The sequence below is a fragment of the Loxodonta africana genome, chromosome 6 (assembly GCF_030014295.1).
Source record: "Loxodonta africana isolate mLoxAfr1 chromosome 6, mLoxAfr1.hap2, whole genome shotgun sequence".
Taxonomy (NCBI): domain Eukaryota; kingdom Metazoa; phylum Chordata; class Mammalia; order Proboscidea; family Elephantidae; genus Loxodonta; species Loxodonta africana.
The window spans coordinates 36,310,817-36,335,679 of NC_087347.1; the positions used below are offsets into that span (position 1 = coordinate 36,310,817).

Consider the following 24,863-nt stretch of genomic DNA (forward strand, 5'->3'; position numbering starts at 1 on the left):
ACCCTGTGCTTTACCAAGCATGATGTCCTTCTCCAGGGACTGATCCCTCCTGATAGCATGTCCAAAGTATGTGAGATGAAGTCTCGCTATCTTTGCTTCTAAGGAGCATTCTGGCTGTATTTCTTCCAAGACGGATTTGTTTTTTCTTCTGGCAGTCCGTGGTATATTCAATATTCTTTACCAACATTATAAGCAGTGATCTTAGAACACTGTAACTATTTGTTCACTTCAATCTGTTATTATTGTCTTAAATTTTAGTTCCTACTTCTTTTATGTTCCACATGTTTGTCATCATTATCATTACATTTTTATATATATTTAAATACATATAATACATATTATATATATATAGTTTATGTACCAGTGTTCACGTGGATTCACTTACATGTTTTTCTGTTCTTGAATCCAACTCGTTTGTCTTGGTTAAATATGTTTCTTCCTGAAGTGTATCCTGTCGTAATTTTTTTTTTCAGTTAGAGTCTGTGATTGGTAGTGAATTTTCCTAGTCTGTGTATGTCTGAAAATGTGTTCATTTCACCTACATTCTTGAATATTTTGATGGGGTAGTGTCATAAGTTGACAGCTTTTTTCCCCCAACACTTTAAAGAGCATTGTTTTCTTCTAATTTTTATTGCCGCTGTCAAGATGTTTTTTTGTCAAGTTTGCTGTCATTTTAATTGTTTTTCCTCTACAGGTAATATTTTCTTCCTGACTACTTTTAAGATTTTTCTCTTTGTCTTTATTTCCATTTCTCTGTGAGCTGCTCAGGTGTAGGTTAATTTTGGACTCCTGTTTCTTAAATCTATGGTTTTGTGTCTTAGCAATTCTAGAAAGTTCTTAGTCATTATCTTCTTGAATATTCTTTCCATCCTTTTTATATTCTTCTTCTGAAGCTACAGCAAGACAGTCTATCCCCATGTCTCTTAATATTTATGTATCTCTTTATTTCTCTGTGCTGTCATGTTTGATGATTTCCTCAGATTTACCTTCCAGTTCATTAATTATCTCTATAGCTGTGTCTAATCTGCCCTTTAACCTGTATATTGAGTTTTTAATTTTATCGACAATATTTTTCATTTTTAGTAGGTCTAATTGACAGTTTTTTTTTTTCTTTTCGTAGGTTTACTATTTTTATTTTTGTCATGGGAAATGTACTTGCATTCAGATTGTTGTTCAAATATATACGGTTCTTTGGATTCTAATCCTTTTCTTTGTTGTGACTTTTGGCCTGTACACATGTGGATTGTTTCCTCATGTTTATTTTTTCTTAGGACCTTATCTTTATAAGAGCCATTTTCTTTTGTGGGAATCCCTAAATTGGGGGTGTATCTCTCCAGATCATTTTGTATTAGCCTAGACCGGATTTCCCAAAAGTGTCTCCATCCTAAGACCTATTTTTGGACTCTGAAATCTCAAACTCATTTAGATGATTGCCTGGGGTTTAAGTTGCTCAGCATAGACTAATTTTCCTCCAGAGATCATGCAAAGATACACAAACTTTTGTATCTTCCTTTATTGCAGGGTGAATGGCTTTTTTTTTCACCTATTATTTAGCCAATCTTTATTTAGGTCCAAAGCTTTGTCTTCTTTTTCTGTGTGGGTTTTTGTTTTTTGTTTTATCTAGGGCTGATAATTTTCTAGGACTGAAATTTTTCACACCTTTGATGTTAGTTAATACACTAATTGCTCTGTTTTTTTGTTTTTATCATTTTTTCAGGCCCTTAGGGATTTTCCCTCTTCCTTTTTAGTTTACCTGATTTGTTTGTTGTTATCTTATATCCAACATTTATAGGTATTTGTACTGGGAGATTTTTAAAAATCAAATGCACTGATTTAAGATATAAAATTTGATGAGTTTTAACAAACACATATACTTATGTAACTCTGACCATAATCAAGATATCAAACATTTTTATTACCCAAAGAAGCTCTCTTTTGCCCTTTCCCAGCCCCTTCTAGCCTCCCCACCATCCAGGCCCCAGGCAACCATTGATCTACTTTCTTACAGCATAAATTACATTTGTCTTTTCTACACTTATATAAATGGACTCCTACAGTATATATTCTTTTGTTTGCATGAAGCATAAAGTTTGTGAGATTCATTCATATTTTTATGTGTATCAAGATCTCAGCCATGTCAGTTCCTTCTGTGAGGCTGTTCTAGTTTCTGGTGTCTGTTGGCAATCCTTGGGATTTCATTGCTTATAGATGATCCTCACATGTCACACATCACCTGTCTTCCCCTGTATGTTCTCTCTGTCCATTTTGTTCTTTTTGTAACTCAGAAATAACTAGGTTTAGGATCTACCCTACACTGGTATGACCCCAGCTGATGGATTTTACTGCATTAGATTGCATTACGGAAGATGATTACACTACACTACACGACATTACATTACCTTATATTATGGAAGGTAATCTGCTCTGCCAAAGGCCAGTTGCATTACCTTATATTATGGAAGGTAATCTGCTCTGCCAAAGGCCAGTTGATTTAATCATATGTTACTACTGCATGGCAGCAACTAGATAAGTGTTTGGCCGAAATACTGAGAACCATAGCCTAGCCAAGTTGACACATAAAATTAAACATCACACTTTATGGTCAGTATGTGTAAATTTTTAAGAAACTGCCAAGCTATGTACAGTGTAGCGCAATACACTCTTACTAGCAAAGTATAAGGATTCCAGTTGCAGTATGCCCTCACAAACACTTGGTATTGTCAGTCTTTTTAATTTTTGTCATTCTGATGGATGTGTAGTGGTATCTCTTATTAGTTGTAATGGTTACATTTCCTCGATGACTAATGATAGTGAGGGTCTCTTAATGTTCTTGTCATCATTCATATATCTTTTGTGAAGTGTCTGTTCAAACTTTTTGCCCACTTTTTAATTCAGTTGTTGTCTACTTATTATTGAGTTGTAAGAGTTCTTTGTATATTCTGAATACGAGTCATTTGTCAGACGTATATACAGGTAGTCCTTGATTTACAATGGGGTTCTGCTAAGTCGGTTCTGACATAAGTCAAATCCCTTAATTTTTTTTTGGTTTTCATTGTTATTATCTTTTATTATCAGTATCTTTATAAATCTGATCTTTCTCTTTGGGGGATGGCAAATTATATGCTGCAACATTGTATCTAGTACAGACTACTAATGATAAAATGTATATGAAGGAAAAGTATGGTTGGTCATAATTTGAATACATGATAAGTCAGGGACTTACCTGTATTCTGAACATTTTTTGTGGCTTATCTTTTCATTTCCTTAATTGTGTCGCTTGAAGAGCAAAGATTTTAATTTTGATGAAGTGCAATATATCATTTTTTTTGATGTAAAACTTTTGTTTTAAAATTTGTGCCTTTAGTGCCCTATTTTTTTAGAAGTTTTTGCCTATCCAGAGGTAATGTGTTTATTCTGTTTAGTTAGTATTCATTGAATTTTTTCTTGGATCTGTGCATTTATAGTTTTCACCAAATTTGGGGAATTTTTAGCCTCATTTTTTTTGAATATTTGTAATTCCTTTCCCATTTTGTAGTAGAGGATTCTTATGGTTATTTTTATCCTATGAGTGATTTTTTTTCAGGCAAAAGTGTAGGTGGCTTTTTCAAAAGGAACCTATGACCCAAAAAAGTCCAAGAATGATTGAGCTAAGCAGAGATTCAGAAGAGAAAACACCAAGGTTCAAGAGGGCATTTTAAAAATCATATTTAGAGATCAGGATCCATGTTGAAATATGAAAAGGTGAAACTGTGTATGTATGATTTTTGCCAGCAGCTCTTCCTATTTTTTTTTCTCTCTCTCCCTTTTGTTTAGTGAACCTTCCATCATACTCTTACATTCAACATTGTACTAGGTCCTAATATTACTTACGATGATACAATAACAGCAGACTATAATATAGTGCTTAAAATACATAAAGAACTGTTTTAAGCAATTTACATGTATAATTGCATTCAAAACTCACAACAGCCAACATAACTGGTATGTATTGAGTCTATTTTACCGATCAGGAAATTGGGGATACCGAGAAAGTAACTTGCTGAAAATCACAAATATAAAAATAAGTTCCAGGGTTTTCCTTTTGTGATAAACATGTATATAATTACTGTAATATGAGAGAGAAAATAAGGACAATGAGAAAAGTATGGATATAGTGCTATGGGACTTCTGATAAAGGAGAGGTCCTGGAGGTGGAACTTCAATGTCTGATGGAAGAGTTAATTGTTGATCAGACCCTATTTAGAGAACTTTCCTAGGAGTATATTGCAGTAAAGGACACATTTTTGTTTGAAACATGAGCTGTCATGGTAACATGGGGCTTTGGTTGTTCAGTGGCAGAGTCCTTGCTTCCATGCAGGAGACCCAGATTCAGTTCCTGGCCAGTACACCTCATGTGCACCCACCACCTGACTGTCAGTGGAGGCTTTTCCAGACCAAAAGAGAAGACCAGCCTGTCAGTCTACTTCTGAAATTCAGACAAGGAAAACCCTATGGATCACAGTGGTCTGACCCGCAATCATCATAGGGGTGGTGCAGGACCAAGCAGTGTTTCATTTTGTTGTGCCTGGGGTCACCATGAGTTGGGTGCCCACTCGATGGCAGCTAATATCACAGTAACTAAGTGCGTGATAGACTTACGGAAAAAGAGTGTGCTGGGGAAATTTTTTTTAGCAGTTCTAGTACATAGTAAAGGTGATGAGAAAGTGACTTATAGTGGTGACTCTGGAGATAAATATCAGGGAAATATCTAGATGTCATGGACAATTACCAGAGAAGTTAAGCAAAGGAATATAGACAAAAGCCACATATTTCCAAAGACAGCCGCAGGGTTTGGAGCCTAATAATCTCTTGGGAACAAAAGGATGTCATGTCACTTGAGGTGCTTTTTCAAATCACGCTCGTGACAATTACTGCGTATCCCCTTTCCCCCACCACACACATACACAAACAAAAACTGTCTTAGTGGAAAGTTACAGTTTTCAGCAGCTCCCCAAGTGATTTCGATTTCTATAAACTCCTCTCTTAGTTATTGACTTGCTATTTTCAGGAAAGAAGAAAAGTGTTTGTTTGAAGGAAAGTTGATGAAAATGTGCTTTCTGACATGTTGATTTTCACATTCTATAGGAAATCCATGAAAGAATTAGAAATATGAGATACTGGCGAAGACAGGTCTATAAGATGTAGATTTAGAGTTATTTCAGCAGAAATGGTAGTTAAGGCCATATTACTATATTGCAGCAATCTGTGAATAAAATTCTTTTTTTTTTCTCCTTCATCTTCTGCCTCCTCTTCTCCTTCTCCCCTTCCCTTACTGTTTTTCTTCCTTTCTTTCATACATAGGTATTAGAAGGCTACTATGTGATAGTGGTGAACAAAAACCTGCACAGTGCTTACATTTTCAGGGGTTACAGCCTAATGGGGATAAAAATTAAGCAAATGATTACACAAATAAATACTATTTTAATTTCAACTAGGGAAAATTTAACTAGGGGATTGCCTAACTTAAAAACACATTGTTCCTCATAAATTATAGTCTATTTGCTTGAAACTTGAAATAATTTTTCTCATAGAATCAACAACATAAATAACTTTTTATGAAATTCTGTGAAGTCCTATATGATCTAAATATTTCTAAACATCTCTTTATAACTTTTTGTGGGAAGCTGTATTCTATGTGGAAACCCTGACGGCATAGTGCTTAAGTGCTATGGCTACTAACCAAAAGGTTGGCAGTTCGAATCCACCAGGCGCTCTTTGGAAACTCTATGGGGCAGTTCTACTCTGTCCTATAGGGTCACCATGAGTCGGAATTGACTCAGTTTGGTTTGGTTTTTTGGTTCGGTATTCTTTGTGCTGATAATGTGGTCATGCTGATAATTGATGGTGATCGTTATGAAAAGAAAAAGCTGAGGAAAGAAGGGATCAGAGACCTTGAACCACGTGGTTATCCAAACCCTGCCTAGGTTATCCAAACCCTGCACATCTACAAAGATTAATAAATTTTAGGCTGTATCATGAGTTTATATTCCAGTAGGGGAGATAGAACATATAAGCAGTTATTTGTAGTATAATGTAACATGTGCAGTGATACATGTTTTTAATAAAATACAGAAGTAGAGGGGAGAATAATTAACTCATTTTAAAAGGAGTACCAGGGTCAGAGAAAACATCAGTAAAGAGGTGATATACCTCAGTATGATTCTGGGGGATAAATAGTAGTTTGCTTAACAAAGTGATGGAACTGGAGAAGGGCATTCCTTAAAGGATTGAAGGCATGAAGAAGCAACATGATCTGTTTTGGAAATGACAAATAGTTTGGTATTCAAAGGGACAGAAATATGAGCTGTGTAAGGACTAGAGAGGAAGTTAGCACATGATGAATATTGTTTAAAGCCTTACAGAATTTGGTAATGGTGTCTGTAGGGAAGGGGAGAGGACAGACATAAGACTCTATGCTTACGGACTCTATTTATTAGATTAAAGGGCACCATATTCAAGAATATTTTCCTGATAGAAGTTTCGTGCTAAATTACCGTAGTTAGTGGTTAAAGCTCTTGGCTGCTAACTGAAAGGTCCGCGATTTGAAATCACCAGTGGCTCCACAGGAGAAAGATGTGGCATTGTGCCTCTATAAACCCTATAGGGCAGTTCTACTGTGTCCTTATAGGGTTGCTATGAGTCGGAATTAACTGTACAGCAGTGAGTTTTGGACTCTTTTTTCAGCTGGGCCCTTCAGTTGTAGTGATTTCCTAGTCTTTTTAAGATCGCCAGATAATTTCTCCTGTTTCATCATTTTCATTTAAGGATTTCATTAATATCACAAGCATTTTTATAGCAAATGGAGTTCTAAGAAAGAGTTGGATATAAAGCAATTTGGAAATTCCTAAGAAAGTGGGTTCTGAGTGTCCAGTTAAGCTGATGAATTAGTCATCAGTTTTATACCGGAATCTGGGCAGTCTGGCTCATAATATTTTGACATTGGAAAGCCTATTTTAATGTTATGTGTATTCTAAGAAGTCATATATACTTGTTTAAACTTTTTTAAACGCTTGATCACATGATTACTTTATGTCTATTGGAATAAATTATTTCAAGGAAAGAAATATAAACTTCTCAGTAATAATTTATATGGTTTTACTTTTTTTTTAGTTCAGTCTAGCTATGTATCTGGTCCTTTGTACCCTTAAAAGTAGCATTATGTTTATTATATGGAAAACATCAGACAGTTACACTATCGGAATACAGTATTTTTTTTTTTTTTTCCAAAATGGGTTCTTTATTTTGGTAGTTTCTCCTTACATTTCTTAGGAATTAATCCAGATGTTTAATTACTGTTTTTTACATTTAAGCTGTTTTATTTATATATTTATTTTTGATCATTTATTGCGATCTATTAATTTATAAAATCTTGACAAATCAAAAGATAGTCTGTATTGAAGTTTCAAATGTAATCCACACAGGATAATGGTAAACATAATGTTAAGTGTTTTAATATATTTTCTTATATATTTCATACAATAATTCTTTAAAGTAAATAGTGTTATTACTGCTATTACACAGATGGACACCAAGGCTCAAAGAGATTAACTCATTTGCCCAGACCTGACCCTGCTGCCAGTACGTAGCAGAACTAGTATTTAGGCTCAAATCTGTTTAAGTTTATTCTCAGGGGTCTGGACTTGAACTGTGCTTTTAATGACTGTTCTATATTGACTCTAACAGTCCAGACCCCTGAGTAGACAGAATTTATATTATACTATTGGATTTTTTTTTTTTTTTGGATAGTGTTTATTCAAAAATACATTTGAGACATGAGTAAACAATTAAGAATTTTTTACGAAAATGAACCATTCCCTAGTGAATTTACATAATCAAGATGTCATGGACTGAATCGTGTCCCCAAAAATATCTGTCAACTTGGCTAGGCGATGATACCCAGTGTTGTGTGATCGTCCACCATTTTGTCATCTGATGTGATTTTCCTGTGTGTTGTAAATACTATATGATGTTATTGACATGGGATCATCCGCAGTTATATAAATGAGGCAGGATCCAATCTATAAGATTAGGTTGTGTTTTAAGCCAATCTCTTTTGAGATAGAAGAGAGGTGAGCACAGAGACGTGGAGACCTCATACCACCAGGAAAGCAGCACTGGGAGAAGATCACGTCCTTTGGACCCAGGATTCCTGCACTGAGAAGCACCTAGACCAGGGGAAGATTGATGACAAGGACCTTCCCCCAGAGCCGACAGAGAGAGAGAGAGCCTTCCTCTGTTGCTGGCCCCCTGAATATGGACTTCTAGCCTCCTAGACTGTGAGAGAATAAACTTCTGTTTGTTGAAGCCATCCACTTATGGTATTTCTGGATGACTAAGACACAAGGGATCAGATTGGAAAGAGGTCACAGGAGTTAGTAAATAGTTATGTGATTAGACAAAGATGGACTCTGCCTCAAAAAACTTCAGTGTTAAACTCTACCTGTGATTAGCTGGTAGTCTTGCACAAAATATTCTACCTCTGTGAGTTTGACTTGGCTGATCTATAAAAAGGATCTAAGACTGCCCCCTGCAATATTATGACTAGAGTAAGAGCTAGGACTGATTGGACTGGAGTATAAGAGGTGTCTGATACAATAGGGATTGCAGATTCTTCACCATCATGGTTGTTCTTGTGTGACTGTGAAGGCTTTTAATGCTTGTAAAATATTACCTGTAATCTGTTGCCATAGAGTCGATTCTGACTCATGGTGACCCTGTGTGTGTCAGAGTAGAACTGTGCCCCACAGGGCTTACAGAATCCACATTAAATAGAAGATAAATCTTGTTAACTTTTCAAATTATTAATGCAGGAAAAATGGAAGTTTTAAAAAATTCTTTTTAATCTCGTTCTTTTTGATTTCAAAACTAAGTAAAAAACGTTTTGCTTCTACAGTTAGAAAATAGCTAATTTTTAAAAGTTTTTGACCTTTGGATGTGATTTATATGCTGTTTAACTGAGCTGTTAATATACTGAATAGGGAAAACAGCACTTTCTTTGCTGTTACACCTTCTTGAGTTCTTGTAAGAGAAATAAGTGAGGAAGGGTGGGGTAGTACTATCTTTAGTGAGATAGAACCTTCTTTTTAACATATCTTGAAGGGAAAAACACCTTTTTTTCTGAGTTAAATTAGAGATAAGGAGACTAGAAAGAGGTTGAGAGATGATCCTTTGTAAATATTGTGTTTTAATAAGCATACTTAGGGTCTCCATGAGTCGGAATCAACTAGACAGCAACTGATTAAATAAGTGCTAGTTTGTGCCTTGAGTCAGGAAGCACACAGTGAGTAAATCTGTTAGCGTATCTACAAGTTTTAGATCTTTAAGTTGTCATTTGCTATGTCTTTTTTTTTTTTTTACCATATTCCAGGTGTTCTGAATTTTGCTTCACTTTTTAAAGAAAAGAAGTTATTAGCATCCCTTCCTTGTTCTTGCAGCAGCTATGTCAACACTTTACAATTTCCCTTACTTCCCCTTTTTCCTGCTCTAGTTTCCTACTAAGACAACAGCTTCCTCTCAATATCAGGAGAATAGTTTCGCTGGGGAGAAAGGCTGGCTGTCCTATATTAAATGGTCTCTCTCATGTATTTCTTTTGTTTTCCTATACCAAGGTCTTCCACATTTTAATTGCACATTTTATATGTTTTAAAATTTCCCTTTAAATTTTTGCTTAAAATTAGCTTTGGTTGCTTTATGTGAATAATAAAGATGTTGCTGAGGCAATTTTTTTTTTTTTTTCTTACACAATGTCCTCTCTATGTGAACCCTCAAGGGTAAAAATCTTTCTAGTGTTATTATCAGGAACAGTTGTCTTCTCTGGAGCATTTGCTTTCATCTTATGCCAGAGGAGTTTTTACTTGTCTCAGTTACCACAACTAATTTTTCTAAAAATTGTCCATATATTTGTTTTATACGTTGTTGTATCTATCATTAAATGATTATTTTTCTGATTGTTAAGGATGGAAACTCTCTTTGCAGTGTCACCAAAGGATTTAATCTTCTCTTTTCTCTTTGTTCTTGGCTATGGCAAAACATCATGGAACACTCTTCTCACATTGTAAAAGAGTTTTATCCAGAGTAACAGTTCAAGGGAAAAAAAAATTGATTATGAAGTTGACTATGAATGTCTTCCTGGTTGAATTTTAAAATATTTTTCACTGAACCAAGTGTAGCAGGGCCTCAACTTTCAAAAAGGTAGCATTTAAAGGTTTGGAAATTGGACTTTTGAAACACAAGATAGATTTTTCCATAAAAACATTTTTCTAAGTAGGGTTTATGAATTTAGGCTTATCCACAACAGACTGGCTTATAATATAAAATGTAATCAAGCTAAAGAAAATGACAATTAACTTGGTATGATGGAAACTTAAATTTCTTTTGCATGTTAGTACTTAAATTTCTTTGCATGCTAATACTTATAACAGAAAACCTATTATAAGTGGAAGACTTGTAGAAATTTTGAATGGACATTTAGATACTTTACAGAGCTTTCGCGATTAATGATGCTATGTTTATCATGTCTAATTTAATTTTTAAACTACAGCAAGTCCCCGGCTACAAACATCTGACTTACTTATAGACAGCTCATACTTGCCATTTAATGTTACGTAAATTTGCCCTCACTTTGAAACGATTGAACAAACCCCTCCTTGTAACAAATTCTTCATCACAATCACCTTCCTTTGCTGCATGTGCAGCTTTTACGTCATTGAAAAGCCTTCGAGCCTTTTCTTGCGCTAAAGTAAGGCTAAACAAGAACCACATGCACCTGTTCTGACTTACCTACAAGTTCTTAAAGACACAGGAATGGATGTTGTTTGTAACCCGGGGACTGCCTGTACCAAACGAGATGTTTCTTCCAATTTCATGACAGCCATATGTGTATGTTCTAGGAAAATAATGATTGAAATGCAATCAATAACCAAATCTTCTTCTCTTTGTAAAAGTTAACATGTTAGCACTATTCTAAGTATAGACAAAAAATAATACATTTACTCCTTTTACAGTAGTAATATATTACCACAAAAATAGTAAAATGTATGTTTTATACCATACTGGAATCTGCCCATTCTAAAGTTATATAGTTTCTAAAGTATACACCATAAACTAAAACTACTCATATATAATGTATATGCAGTTTCTATGCTATTGATAGGACTTACACATGATACGAAGAGCCCTGGCAGTGTGGCAGTTATAGCACTCAGCAGTTCGAATCCACCAGCTGCTCTGTGGGTGAAAGATGCAGCAGTCTGCATCCATAAATATTTACAGCCTTAGAAACCCTACGGGGCAGTTCTGCTCTGTTCTGTACGGTCACTATGAGTTGGAATTAAGTTGATGGCAATGTTTTTTTTGCATGATACAAGTTGACCCATAGCAGTCATTTAATTTGTTCCATTCTTGAAATATTATACATTTAATGTTTTAGTCTATTTTTATTACAAGAATATACTATTTTAGCCAAATTAGGAGTTTAATACCTTTCCAACTAGCCTATAGGAACTTATTAGCATTTTGGAAAAAAAAGTCTATATATGTATTTACTTATTTTTCTTTTGCATATATGATAGTGATAGATAGGGTAGGAAGGGAAGAAGTTTTATGATGAAAACTGAATATGAACCATTAAGATCATGTCCCTATACACCTTTTACTCCTTTGTCTCCTATCTCCATTGCCTCTGATGGACCTGAGGGTGAGAATCTTAGAGTGAGGTTAGTGAAAGTGGGAAAGCTGGGGAGCATGGAAGAAATCTGAATAAGTCAGTGGAAGAATAAGTTTGTGTGTGTGAATGGGATGTGCTAAGTGTGGGGGCAGCCAGATTCCTATTCATTCCCCAGTTCCTTTAATTTCAGAAAATAGCCACATCAGAGTTGAGAACGTATGTCCTTATTAACACAGGTACCCTGTAAGCAGTAAGAACTTTTATTGGCCTGGAGAGTACTTTTTCCTCATGGTACAGTTCTGCCCAGCTTGCTAGTTGGAAGCAACCGGGGCAGAGCTCCTTCAGATGCTTTGAAGGGTGTTACTATAGAGTTAGATTGTTTGGATGCTTTTAAGTTCAGTATTTTAATTTATAAAATTGGGGCTGCTTATATATAAAACTCATGGAAATGAAATAACATGCTAGTGACCAAAACATCAGAAGATTATATTAGGAAATATTCAGGACTTAAGTCTGTAATGTCCATATTCTGAGTATAATAAACCTTTAACTGTATTCTGAAAGTGTCATGTTTTTAATGCTAAGAACTAAAACCAATATGAACAAAAGTAACTACGTATATAAGTTATGACAGTATTATACGAGCCCACCCCATTAGCCATACTTGTTACCTTAGCTACACATGTTTTAAACCAGCCAATTCTTTACAGAATTAAACTGTACTTTTCAATGAATATTTTCTGATTTCCAAGGGATAATAAGAAGTGTGGTTTCAGGTGCATTGTAACAGTTAAGATGGTTTAGCAATCAATTTGTTTTTATTTTAATTCTTTTAATTACTGTTTGTCTAGGGGATAGTGATCCTAGAAGAATGTCAACTTCCAAAAGACATTTTGAAGAAACAGATGCAATTTGCAGACCAAGCAGCTTCATTAAACACTACAGGGAATCCACAGTTTCCACAAGATAGCCACGATTCTTTACCAGAACAAGATTTTGAAATGTCACCTAGCAGCCCTACACTACTTCTTCGGAACATAGAAAAACAGGTAAAGTGAACTAAGAGTAGGATGTCAAGTGGCGTGAAATTATTTCTAATCGATTTTACCAACTATTCAAGTAAACATTATTATATGTGTATCTGCCTGGTTTATGGTTATTAGAGTCGGCCATTTGACACTAAATACAATTAAAATATTTGGTATATGGCTGATATCTATTATGATATTGGTGTAATTTAGAGTATTTAAATATAATATGTAAAACCCTGTTGTGACTGAGTTGATTCTGACTCATGGCGACCCTATAGGACACAGTAGAACTGCCCCATAGGGTTTCCAAGGAGTGGCAGGTAGATTCAAACCGTTGACCTTTTGGTTAATAGTTGTAGCTCTTAACCACTGCACCACCAGGGCTCCATAATATATAAATTATTAGTAAATAACCACAAGGTTATTTATTCCAGGGTTGGAAAATTCCTTTTCTAACAAAGATGTTCATCGTTAGATATTTTTCAGGGTGAAAGGATAGCGATACTACCCTTGAAGAAGTCTGAATGACTATTTGACCAACTATCAATAGAGATTTTTTTATTGAAAGATAATACTGGAATATGGTCTTTTTCATAAAATCTGATCACGTAAATGGAAAGTCAAAGAAGCCCTTAACAAATTACTTTGATTCCAAAGCCTTCCTTGATATTTAGATCCTATAATGGATGACTCCAGAAGTTTAATTATTCTACCCTATATTTTTCTCTCCTTTGAAATCAAACCAGTTATTTTGACTGAGACATTGGTGGCTGTAGAACAAATCTGGCTTTCTAGGATTTTGTTGTCTTAGGACCAGACTGAACCCGCCAGAACATACCCAGTCTTGACATTTGTTCCCCTGGGAAATGATTCGGATTCATGCCTGCCTACATCTGATTTTCCTGGGTTTTTCTAATACATACTGTGAAATAAATTAGTATCAGGATACTATCTTATTCCCTAAAAACCAGAATATGGTATAATTCCTTCCACTCTATATTTGTTAAATTTATAATTGTTTAGTGTTTTCATTAATTGAAATGGATAATCTAAAGACTGTTATGAATAGTTTGTAATTCAGAAAGTTATTTTGTAATTAGTTGATGTGAAATTGGAATGCCCTTTACCATATTATTAGTGTTATAAATTACTGTTAGTCTTACTTTCTTCTTTATTCACCCTCCCCTCCCTCCCATAGAAACAGTCCCCTTCAGTTGGACCTTAGTTGTTGGACCTGGAGTTTGACTCTAGAATAGCTTATTTATTTGCTCTGTCAGATTGTCTACTTTTCTGCCTGTAAGTGTCTGCTTTTCTGCCTTTAAGTCTCTACTTATTCATTGGAAAGTAATTTGATTAATTGCCAGTACAGTATAATTCCAGGACTAGTTTCATTTTTAGAAGAAAAAAAAAATTTTTTTTTTTTTTTTTTAGAAGACATGTCTAATTTTCTTTTTTCTCCTTGATATCACCAGTTTGTTTAGTGGACTAGGGCTAATGTCAGACCTGGCTCATTTGTGGGGCCCAGTGCAAAATGAAATTGTGGAGCCCATTGTTAAACAACTATTAAGAATTTTAAGATGGTGACAGCAGAGCATTAAACCAGGCATGAGGCCTTTCTGATCACAGAGCCTCGTGTGACCACAGGTCTCATGCCCTTGATGCTGTCACTGGGTAGCAGGTTCATTGCTCAGTTCCATTGCTGACTGGGGTGTCAGAGGCTTTGGCAGGGAAGGGAACCAGGAGTGAAAGCAATAGTAATGGTTCTAGATGTAGGAGGAGTAGAGGAAAGAGATGCAGGAAGCAGCAGCAGCAGTCCTTTGTACGTCATTAATAAATCATTTCCTCTTGAAACATATGCTAATAATGCTTATAACAGGCCAATTTAAAAAAATTAAGTTCTTTTTCAAATACTTGTTGAGGGAGAAAGTCTAGGAGTAAGTTAAGTGGCAAGGATTGCAACTCTGATATTATGCATATTTTTCTTCGATAATGATCACTGATTATATTGGAACTTGAATATAGATCAGGTGTCCTTTGGCTTAAGTTAATTTTATTAGAGAAACATTTTGCTTACTGAACGAAATATATTTCTGTATATCAAAAACAGCTAAAGAGCTAGCACTTGAAATATAAAAGCACAATAAATGCATTATTAGATAATTTGTTCATAAATTGAAAGGCAATTTAGATAATTCTAAATGAATTTTACCAGTGGTATATTTGCATTGGAAACCTTATCGTGAATAACTGTTAAGTGTTTTTGACTTTTAAAATTAGTGTTTTGTTTTCAGAGTTAAAATATTTTCTTTCCGAATTTTTTTTTCCTTATTCTCATTTTTATTGTGAATTTCCTATCTCAAATATGGGTTTAGTATATAATATTTTATTAGGCTGGACGAGGGGTGGCTGTTACGTCAGGCTAGGGGTTGTAATGCTTTTCTTCTGGGCCAGCTAATTATTCATAGATACCTGACTATTGACCTCCAGAAGCTTAGAGAGATCAGATATTTTTGGAGAAGGGACGATAAGAAGAGTGTTTCAGGTTGGAAATTATGAGATACTGAATAAATTTAATTGCATGACTAAATGAATACTTGCTAAATGGACTAAATCTATTTGATCTATTTGTACTGAAGATTTTTAAATGAGTTTTAATCTTAAAAAAAAAAATCTGAGTAATGATTTTTAAAATGAAGTCATTAGGTGCATATTATCTGCCGAGAAAACAAATGAAAACATTTCAGGATCTTTCTTGTGAAAGACTTTTGAAGGAGGCAAATATTTGGTTTAGTTTTATCATATTCTTTAATCTTATTTCTAACAGCATGTTATTAGTTTCATACAAATAGTTTCAAAATAATTATTTCATATACCCTGTATTTTATTTTATAATAGAATAGCTTGCAGTCAGTGAAAAAGATTAAATAGACCTAGGTTAAAAAAAACAAAAAGGGCATACGGTAAGCAAAGCAGATTTTAGAAAATTGGCGTCATGATGTAATTTACAGTATGTGCGTATGCATGTTGTATGTGCACTCATGCTCACGTGTACTTAGAAAGCTTAGTCTAGAGGGATGAATGTATACCAAGATACTGGTTTTCTCTGTGAATTGAGATTATGGGGGATTTTCTTTTCCTTTTTTAAACTTCTCCCTATTTTCCATTTTTTCTAAAATGAGTGTGGATTATATATGTAATGAAAATAGTTGTCATTCTTTTGTAGAAATGTACTATATTTATGTCAGCTTTGTTATATTGTTGGTGAATGTTTTGAGAATAATTCAATATTTATTACATATATTTAAGTTTGGGATAAGATTCAGCGAGAATCTTTGATACCTAAAATAACTGATATTTTTGAATTAGAAAAAATATTGAGGAAAAGTGTGGCACTGGATTCAACCTGAATTTGAATCCTAGCTCCCTTTCTTACCAATTGTATTACCCTTGATCAAGCTACTTAATCATTCTTTGCTTCAACTTTCTCACCTGTTATTGATATTAATACTAGCAATATCAGTAGCTCTAATACTATCTACGTAGCATGTTAGTCATAAATAATGTATGTTTAGCACCTAAAATAGTAGCTGGTACATATAGGTAGGTACTTGAAACATAGAAGGCATTTAATAAATTAAGCTATTATTTGTTATTATTAATTTGGCTTCCTCAAGGGAAATATTATGTTGATGCTGTTAGCTGGGTTCAAGTTTTTTAGAGGATGGGATAGGTAGAGAAATGGACTGTAACAAAAAAGGATATAGAAAAACCCAGACCAGACCAAACCCAGTGCCGTCGAGTCAATCCCGACTCATAGCGACCCTACAGGACAGAGTAGAACTGCCCCATAGAGTTTCCAAGGAGCGCCTGGCGGATTCAAACTGTCCGACCCTTTGGTTAGCAGCCGTAGCACTTAATCACTACGCCACCAGGGTTTCCAAAGGATATAGAAAAGGAGAGGCTATTTAGAAACTTTTAAAATGTATATTTTCTGAAATAAGAAAATCAGTAGTGACAGAAATCATCCTTGTAGATTGAAGTATGTACTAAAATGTAAACATCTACTTGTTTCTTGACAAGTTTAAAAGGCGTGATAGATCTGAGATTTAACTCAAATTTCTTGCTGAGTTTTGGTAAAAGGTTGACTGTTTTTTGCAGAGTGCACAGTTGACTGAGATCATCAACAGTTTGATTGCCCCACTCAACTTGTCCCCAACTGCATCACCCCTCTCCTCCAAATCCTGTAGCCATAAGTGTCTGGCTAATGGCATTTCCAGGAGGTAGGTATCAATGATAGTTTTGCATCTAACTTTGACTTTGCTTATTTTGTTTTCCATCTTTTATGTATGGTTGTTGTCATTAGTTTTCATCAAGTCAGCTCCAACTCATAGCAGCCCTGTGTATAACAGAATGAAATCTTGCCTGGTCCTGTGCCCTCCTCATACTTTAAGTATTGTGGATACTTTTTTCCTTCTACCTTAATAACTATTTGAGTACAATCAATGGAGCACAGATACAGTTTTGGGTTACATCACGCTTACATAATTATTCAAACCAAACCCATTGCTGTCAAGTTGATTCCGACTCAGAGTGACCCTATGAAGCAGTGTGGAACTGCCCCACAGGGTTCCCAAGTCTGTAAATCATTATGGAAGCAGACTGCCAATCTTTCTTCCATGAAGGACCTGTTAGGTTCGAACTGCTGACCTTTCAGTTAGCAGCCAAGTGCTTAACCACTGTGCCACCAGTTAACTATAAACCTGGGAATGAGGGTAAAAGCTTTCTACCAAAACCAAAACCGTTGCCATCGAGTCGATTCTGACTCATAGCGACCCTTTAGGTCAGTGTAGAACTGCCCCACAGAGTTTCCAAGGAGCACCTGGGTTGAACTGCTGACCTTTTGGTTAGCAGCCGTAGCACTTAACTGCTAAGAAGCTTTAAAATATTTCTAAAAAAGGAAATCAGTGATACTATTTGCAAGAGAAGTACTGTCCGACTTAAGATACCATCCATTTTGTACCTTTTGTGTTCTTAAACTAAATACTGTCCTTGCAGTACATTTTGAGGAAGAAATACCATAGATACACATTGAGCACAGAAGATTGGTAGATATTACCCATAGAATTCTCCTTAAGTTTTACTCAATCATTTCATGTCTTAACTTTTATAACACTTTTTCTGAATATAATTAACATAATAATACTTATAATCATTAGATGCTTATGTTACATAGGTTCTATCAGCAAAACTTTGAATACTATGAATTCTAATGCTTTTTGGGGAACAGCATTTGTTCTAATTTATCTTGTTTACTTTTCCTTTTAAAGATGCAATTAGGTGGCATACTTTTGTCCCTTGTGTGTACATCATCTATTTATAATTTTTCAAATGAAATTATAATATGGGCTTCTTTGCTTTAATTACAGTAGAAGATTAAGTATAATATATTATTGAGAAATAATTATATTCATAAATATTTTTAGTATAGCATAAAAGAAAAAATTTATACCATGCTGAAAATTATGCTAAGTAGTCATCACATTCTTATTGAAATTGGTCGGTGTAAACCAAGTCTTTAAATAAAAATTTTATGTTATTCAATTTCTATTTCTTGTTTTTTTTGGCTAAAGAGAATTTAATTTCCAAGTGTGCCCTCGGAATAGATGGTGGCCAAATCGACGTCCAGCGAGGTGGAGCTGAGGAAAAAGTGTCTTTAAAGGGGTGACGTGTGTTTGCTCTGTGTCACTTCCCCTCAGCTTCTCTGTCCAGCATCTGTTTTTATTTCTAATTGATTATTTTGAAAGTCTGATTTTTAGTACTTTCACAGTTTTATTTGTACTGTGCCATTTATCTCTTTTCTATTTTGGGGACAATTCTTCTGTTGGTTTTGCTTTAGTTTGTGTTGAGTATATATGCATTCCTTCTATGATTATGTTTGAAAGTAAAGATGTGTTGTATAGGGCAACTTGATATCTTCATTTATGAGAACATAACCTCAATTAGGAAAGTCATAGTATAGGTAAATTGATTATATAAATTGAGTCATAAGTCACCATTAAATTAGTGCATGAGCATTGTGATTTGGGACTAAAGGCATTTTAGATAATATTTGGTTTGTCTAACCAGACATTATTACACATATATACTTATATATATGTGCTTGTGTGTGTGTATATATATATATTCTTTATATATATACATACGTACATATATATAAAACCCAAAAACCAAACCCATTGCCATCTAGTTGATTCTGAATCATAATGACCTTATAGGACAGAGTAGCACTGCCCCATAGGGTTTCCAAGGAGCACCTGGTGGATTCGAACTGCCAACAACCTTTCGGTTAGCAACCTTTTGGTTAGCAGCCACTGTGCCACCAGGGTTTCCAAACCCATTGTTGTCAAGTCAGTTCTGACTCATAGTGACCCTATTAAGACAGAATAGAACTGCCCCATAGGGTTTCCAAGGAGCAGCTAGTGGATTCAATCATAAACATCTTTCAAGTCTGAGAGTTAAACACAAACGTTTTAAGACAAACTGAAACAGAAAGTTTGTCACTAGCAGGCTAATTAATGATGATCGTAAAGGATGTACTTCTGGTGAAGGAAAGTGATGATTCTAGATGGAATTTTGAGATGCAAGAAGGAATGAAGAACAAACAAAAATGGTAAATAACCATATGGGTATATATAATAAAAATGGTAAATAACTACATGGGTATATGTAAACAATAGTCAAATATATCTAATAGGGTTAAAAAATAGCATATAAATCAGGAGGAGGGTAAATGGGATTAAATTATTTTCAGATCTTTGAATTATTCAAGAAGCTAGTAAAATTACTAGTTTAACTTTTGATATTCTTAAGTATGATAGAGGAAGTCCCGTTTGTGGAAGCTTCTGTGTTGCTGATAATGTTCTGTTTCTTGACCTGAGTGGTACTTATGGGACAGTGGGGGGAGGCATTGCTTTGTATTATAAGTTAAACATAAGTTAAATGTTTTATATACTTAACCTGTATCTGTCTTGGAGCCCCAGTGGTGCAGCAGTTAAGAGCTATGGCTGCTAACCAAAAGTTCGGCAGTTTGAATCCACCAGCTGCTCCTTAGAAACCCTATTGGGCAGTTCTACTCTGTCCTGTAGAGTCCCTATGAGTCGGAATTGACTCGACGGCAATGGGTTTGGTTTTTTTTTCTTTTATTTTATATTTTACAATAAAAAATTAAGAAAAATAAAGTACAAATTATATACTTCAAAAGGATAGAAAATACAGCAGACTTCACAGTTTTGAAAAAAATATTTAAATTACATTATTCATCTTAATCCTATGAACAAAATTTGACTAGTCCCATATTGTTAAAGTTATAACCATAGAATATCAAGATTTCAAGATTAAAGTATGAATGTGATACTTAATTTCTTGATGGAGAAACACAGGGAATGAAATCTCATTTTACCATGTTACCTTAAAATTTGGTGATTGAAAACTGATCCAGCTATTGATTTCTTTATCTATTTAATCTGTCCTCATCTAGGATGTCTGTTCTGTCTTTTCAAATGAGAAAGCCTCCATATATATTTGTGGAAATCAGTGAAGAGTGGCTAAAGAAAAGGACCAATAGCTATAGTGCATTTTTAATTGTGTTGTCCCCTATAACCTGAAAAGTACTCTTACATTCAGTTGTGAATTTTGAAGTACATACTTAGCTGAAATGTGTAAGTTAATACGAATGTCAGGCAATAACTGCAGTAAAGTAGTAGGAAGTTGCAGAATGTTTGTAGATATAGGCAAGAGGTATATTTAAAAGTAACAAGATATTTAAAAATTTACTGTGATAAAATGTTTGCCATATGTGTTCTTAAGAATCATATGGTGCCTAAGTATTTATATTTTCTTTGTTCCAAAAACAATTAGCACTCTTTTTCTTCTTTTAAAAAGTGGCCCAAGTTAGAATAAGTGTTTGAGGACATGAGCCTGTGTCTCTTTGCCCATGCACTTACAGACCCCCCAAAGGACCAGCTGTTACTGAAGACACACATTAGACAGGTACGAGGAGTCACTGAGGCACCATCTCTTTTTCCATCATATCTTCTGGGAAGATGTAAAGTTGCTGTCTTGCCTGTTGTACATCTTGTTTACATGGACCATGTAACTAAATCAAGCACTCTAGAATTTAGTCTAAATATACTGTTGGGTTTTATTCTAATATTACATAAAATATACCTCCTCAAAAGACCATCTTGAAGTATTTAATCTCTTCCTGTACCCCAGCTTCCTAAAAAGGTTTTAACTTTTGTTAATTAATTATAATGCTTTTATAACTCAGCAGTTTTGGGGTAGCTTGAGGTTGTGGGAGTATATAGTTTTTATGTATTCTCTTAAAACCATGTTTGACATCTCGTGAGCTTGGGCAGGCCAGTTAATCTCTTTGTCTCACTTTTTATCTTTAAATTCAGTGGGACACAAGTATTTTCTAGTTTCTAGTGCTAATATTCTTTGATTATTAAATGTTTACATTTGAGGAATTCCATTTTTTCAGCAAATGACTAATACAGACATAAAGGTTTCCATTACAGCCTCAAGTGTGTATCCTTTTGTAAAATCATTGTTATGCTATGTTTTGGGCATAATAATTTTATGTTACTTAATTTAAGAGAATTAATGGGTGAGGAGAAATTACTTCACTCAACATTTTTTAGTAACTTTGAAGCATATGCTAGAGGTTATTATGGAGAGAGGTACCCAGAACAGTAAGAGGAATGAAAATTCCACTTAAGTGTCAAAATTTTTCTGAGAAACCATTGGGAAGCATTGTTTAAATAAGACTTACTACACATTGCTTTTCTTAGATGATACTGAACTTAATTCGGTTTTCTTTGATAGCTCAGGCCCCTCACCATGACCAAATCCTCAGGGGCTATTGGGGTTAATAGCTGTGTATTTCTGAACGAATTGACTTAATGATACCTACTGAGTGCCAGGCACTGAATTGGGCACCTGGGGTATGCCATTGAACAGAAACCTGTGGTCGCTGTACTTGCGGTATAGAAAGCCTAGTTGGGAAAAAAGACATCAACTAAGCAGTCACACAAATAAATGTATAATGTAAAAGCCTGACCAAGTTCTATGAAGAAACTTCTATTGTTAAGAATATTGCTTTGGAATCAGATGTGGGTGATTTAGCTCTCTAAATCACAGTTAAAAGTCTACTTTATAGCATTTTTGTGAGGATCAAATGAGGTACCAAATGTGAAATTATTTTGTTAATTTATTGTTTATTATCTATCTTCCTGAAGTAGAATATGAGCTCTCTGAGAGCAGAGATTATTTGGCTATCTTATTAAGTCTTATTATCTAGCACCTAGATCAGTGAGATCATATCATAGGCACGAAGAAATATTTGTTGAATGGGTGAAATGCCTTTCATGATTTCTGGCAGGTAATCAACATTCCAGTGAAAATATTTTGTACTTAATTGTTCTTCCTCTGTAGTCAGACTGATAGTCTAGTTGTTGCTGTCATGACTGCCTCCTGCAGTTCAGCTTCATATCATCTAATTTGACCCTGGGCTAGAAAATCAGATAACCAAGGTGGTAGAAGTATCTATACTACAATAAGAGACATTCTATAGTAAGAGAGGGGCCCTGGTGGCACAGTGGTTAAGAGCTATGGCTGCTAACCAAAAGGATGGTAGTTTGACTCCATCAGCTGCTCCTTGGAAACCCTGTGGGTCCTAAAGGGTCATTATGAGTCAGAATCAACTTGACAGCAATGAGTTTGGTTTTTGGTTTATAGTAAGAGAGAAGCCTCTCCTATGATTAACAGGAATGAGCTTTCATGCATAGAATTGCTAAAATTTATTTTGGTTACTTAAAGGCATTTTTCCTTCCTTTTGTGATTTCTGCTGTATTGTATAGTTGAGGTTACCAGATTAGTATCTCATAAGTGATGTGTTACAGTTCTTCTAATAAAGCATATTTATTTTAGCATTATATGTAATTATAACCTCATAACCTTTGTGAGTGGAGTGTTACAGTTGCTCTAGTAAAGCATACTTGTTCTAGGTTTATATCACATTATATGATAATTTTTGTAGAAGAAATTCAAATTTTTAATTATCTAAAGTTTGACCAGCTATTCTATATATTAATTTTCAGTGGACTATACAAAACTTACTGATTTATATAATTTTTAAAGATACTTGTCCTTTTTATAATATCCTAATAACCTGTTCTCACAATGTCTGTAAAGTAAATTCACCTGGTTAATTATTTTCCAGGGCAGCCTGTTTGCACCCTTGTTATTCATTGATTCCCGCCTCCCTTATCTATTTAATGGCAGTATTCTGCCCAAAAAATGTCAGAGTTGTTTTTGAGTTTATTAATAATCTTGGCAGCAGGGTCTAAGATGAGTCACCAGGAACTGAGTTACTGAGAAGATTGAGGCTTTAAACAAATGAAGCATTACATTTTATCATCATAGAGATTGTTATTGGTTTTTAGATGTTATATTCTAAACTGAAGATAAAATGTTGTCAATGGCTCCTTGTTTACCTCATGGGGTATTATCTCTGAGAAAGTGAATTTCTGCTTGAAATAATGTTTAGATTTTTGTTGTTGTGAGTCCTGGAATATGATATGAAATTAAATTTCTAATGAATCATTGTCATGCCATTTATTTCCACTGATGGTAATTATCTTACATGAAATTCAGCTACTCATTCTAATTGGGTATCATAATTGGAAACCTGCAGTTAAACTGACAAACTAATCACACATAAAAAATCTTTTACACTCCTGACATTTTCAGCAGTCACTTCTCAATTATCAGAAAACATTTGTTGATAGCATATTTCAGCCTAAAGTTTTCAACATAATTTTGGATTCCTATAAATTACATTAATTATTGTATTAGCTTGATATATGATGTCAGTAGGGAAATAAAACTTCCCTGCCATGTTTTTAAAGAATACCAGTAGGAACTATTTTCTTCTGTAAAGAGGTTATTTCTCTCTCCGTGTCTAATTACATGAGTCTAAACCATAATATTATAGGGAAATGTTTAAATAATTGTGGTACCACCATTGGATGGAAGATTATATAACTATTAAAAATTATATGTATAGAAAGTATGTAATCGTATGAGAACATGCTTATATTGGAATGTTAAGTGGAAAAATTAGGCTACCAAAATCACTTTACAGTATGGTTTCATAGAAAAAAAAGTCTTGAAGGATATAAATAAAAAATTTAATGCAGTAGATTTGTGTTTAGATAATGGGATTAAAAAGCATATTTTTGCCTTTTTCCTTCAACTTTTTGTTTTCCCAAATTTTCTTAAGGTGAAAAACAGTCATTTTCAGGAAAGTCTCAACTGCACACTATGTCTCATATCAGAGAAAGAGCTTACAGATTATATTTTAAAATCTGAACTGTATCTCCCAAATTATAGATCAGATAGAAATGTTTGACAAACCTTATGGCTCTATTCTCAAGTAAAAATATGGCCATTCTGTCAGCTTCCTAATGTCTTTGCCTTTATGCTTCAAAAGTTCCACTTGAAGTTAAGAGCTAAGAAGGGCAGAAGGCACTGCAATAGTCAGTTGCTCTCTTTCTCCTTTTTATTATGGAAAAATGTAGACAGAGAGAAACCGTAGTAAAGTGAACCTACATATTCCCAGCTTTAACAATTGTCAATATTTTGCTAACTTGCTTCATCTATCTTACTTCCTCACATACTCTTTTTTTCCCTACCCAGTGCCGTCGCAACCCTATAGGAATTTTTTTCCCTAGGAATTAAAAAAAAATCAAATTCTAGTGAGTACCATTTGAACTGTAAATACCTTTGTGCTAACTTGCTCTTTTTTACATATCTGCCATGTTATTATCACACTTAGTATTATTAACCATAATTCATTATCATCATCCAATTCCCTATCCATATTCAAATTTCCCCAGTTTTCTCAAAATTATCTTTTCATGATTAATTTGTTACAGAACCAGGATTTAAATAAAACCCATAAATTACATTTAGTTATTATGTCTACTAAATCTCTTCTATTGTCAGTAGTCATTTAAAAAGTATTAGATTATAAGTCCTTAAAAAAAAAAGACTAATTTTTAAAT

General features: G+C 34.4%; 1 protein-coding gene and 1 long non-coding RNA gene across 14 annotated transcripts in view; one reads left to right on the forward strand and one right to left on the reverse strand.

Annotated features, from left to right (window-relative positions):
* KANSL1L (KAT8 regulatory NSL complex subunit 1 like) overlaps positions 1-24,863 on the forward strand; it is a 125,343-nt gene that overhangs the window by 53,473 nt on the left and 47,007 nt on the right. For all 10 annotated transcript variants that reach the window (XM_023541866.2, XM_023541868.2, XM_023541875.2 and 7 more), the window contains exons 4-5: positions 12,556-12,753; positions 16,894-17,015. In XM_023541866.2, the coding sequence (XP_023397634.1) occupies positions 12,556-12,753; positions 16,894-17,015 (320 nt within the window). The remainder of the gene's footprint in view (positions 1-12,555; positions 12,754-16,893; positions 17,016-24,863) is intronic.
* The window catches only part of LOC111748917 (uncharacterized), a 60,496-nt gene that overhangs the window by 18,757 nt on the left and 16,876 nt on the right, over positions 1-24,863 (reverse strand). For all 4 annotated transcript variants that reach the window (XR_010322239.1, XR_002784376.2, XR_010322238.1 and 1 more), the window contains one exon: positions 10,819-10,924. This is a non-coding gene — a long non-coding RNA (uncharacterized LOC111748917). The remainder of the gene's footprint in view (positions 1-10,818; positions 10,925-24,863) is intronic.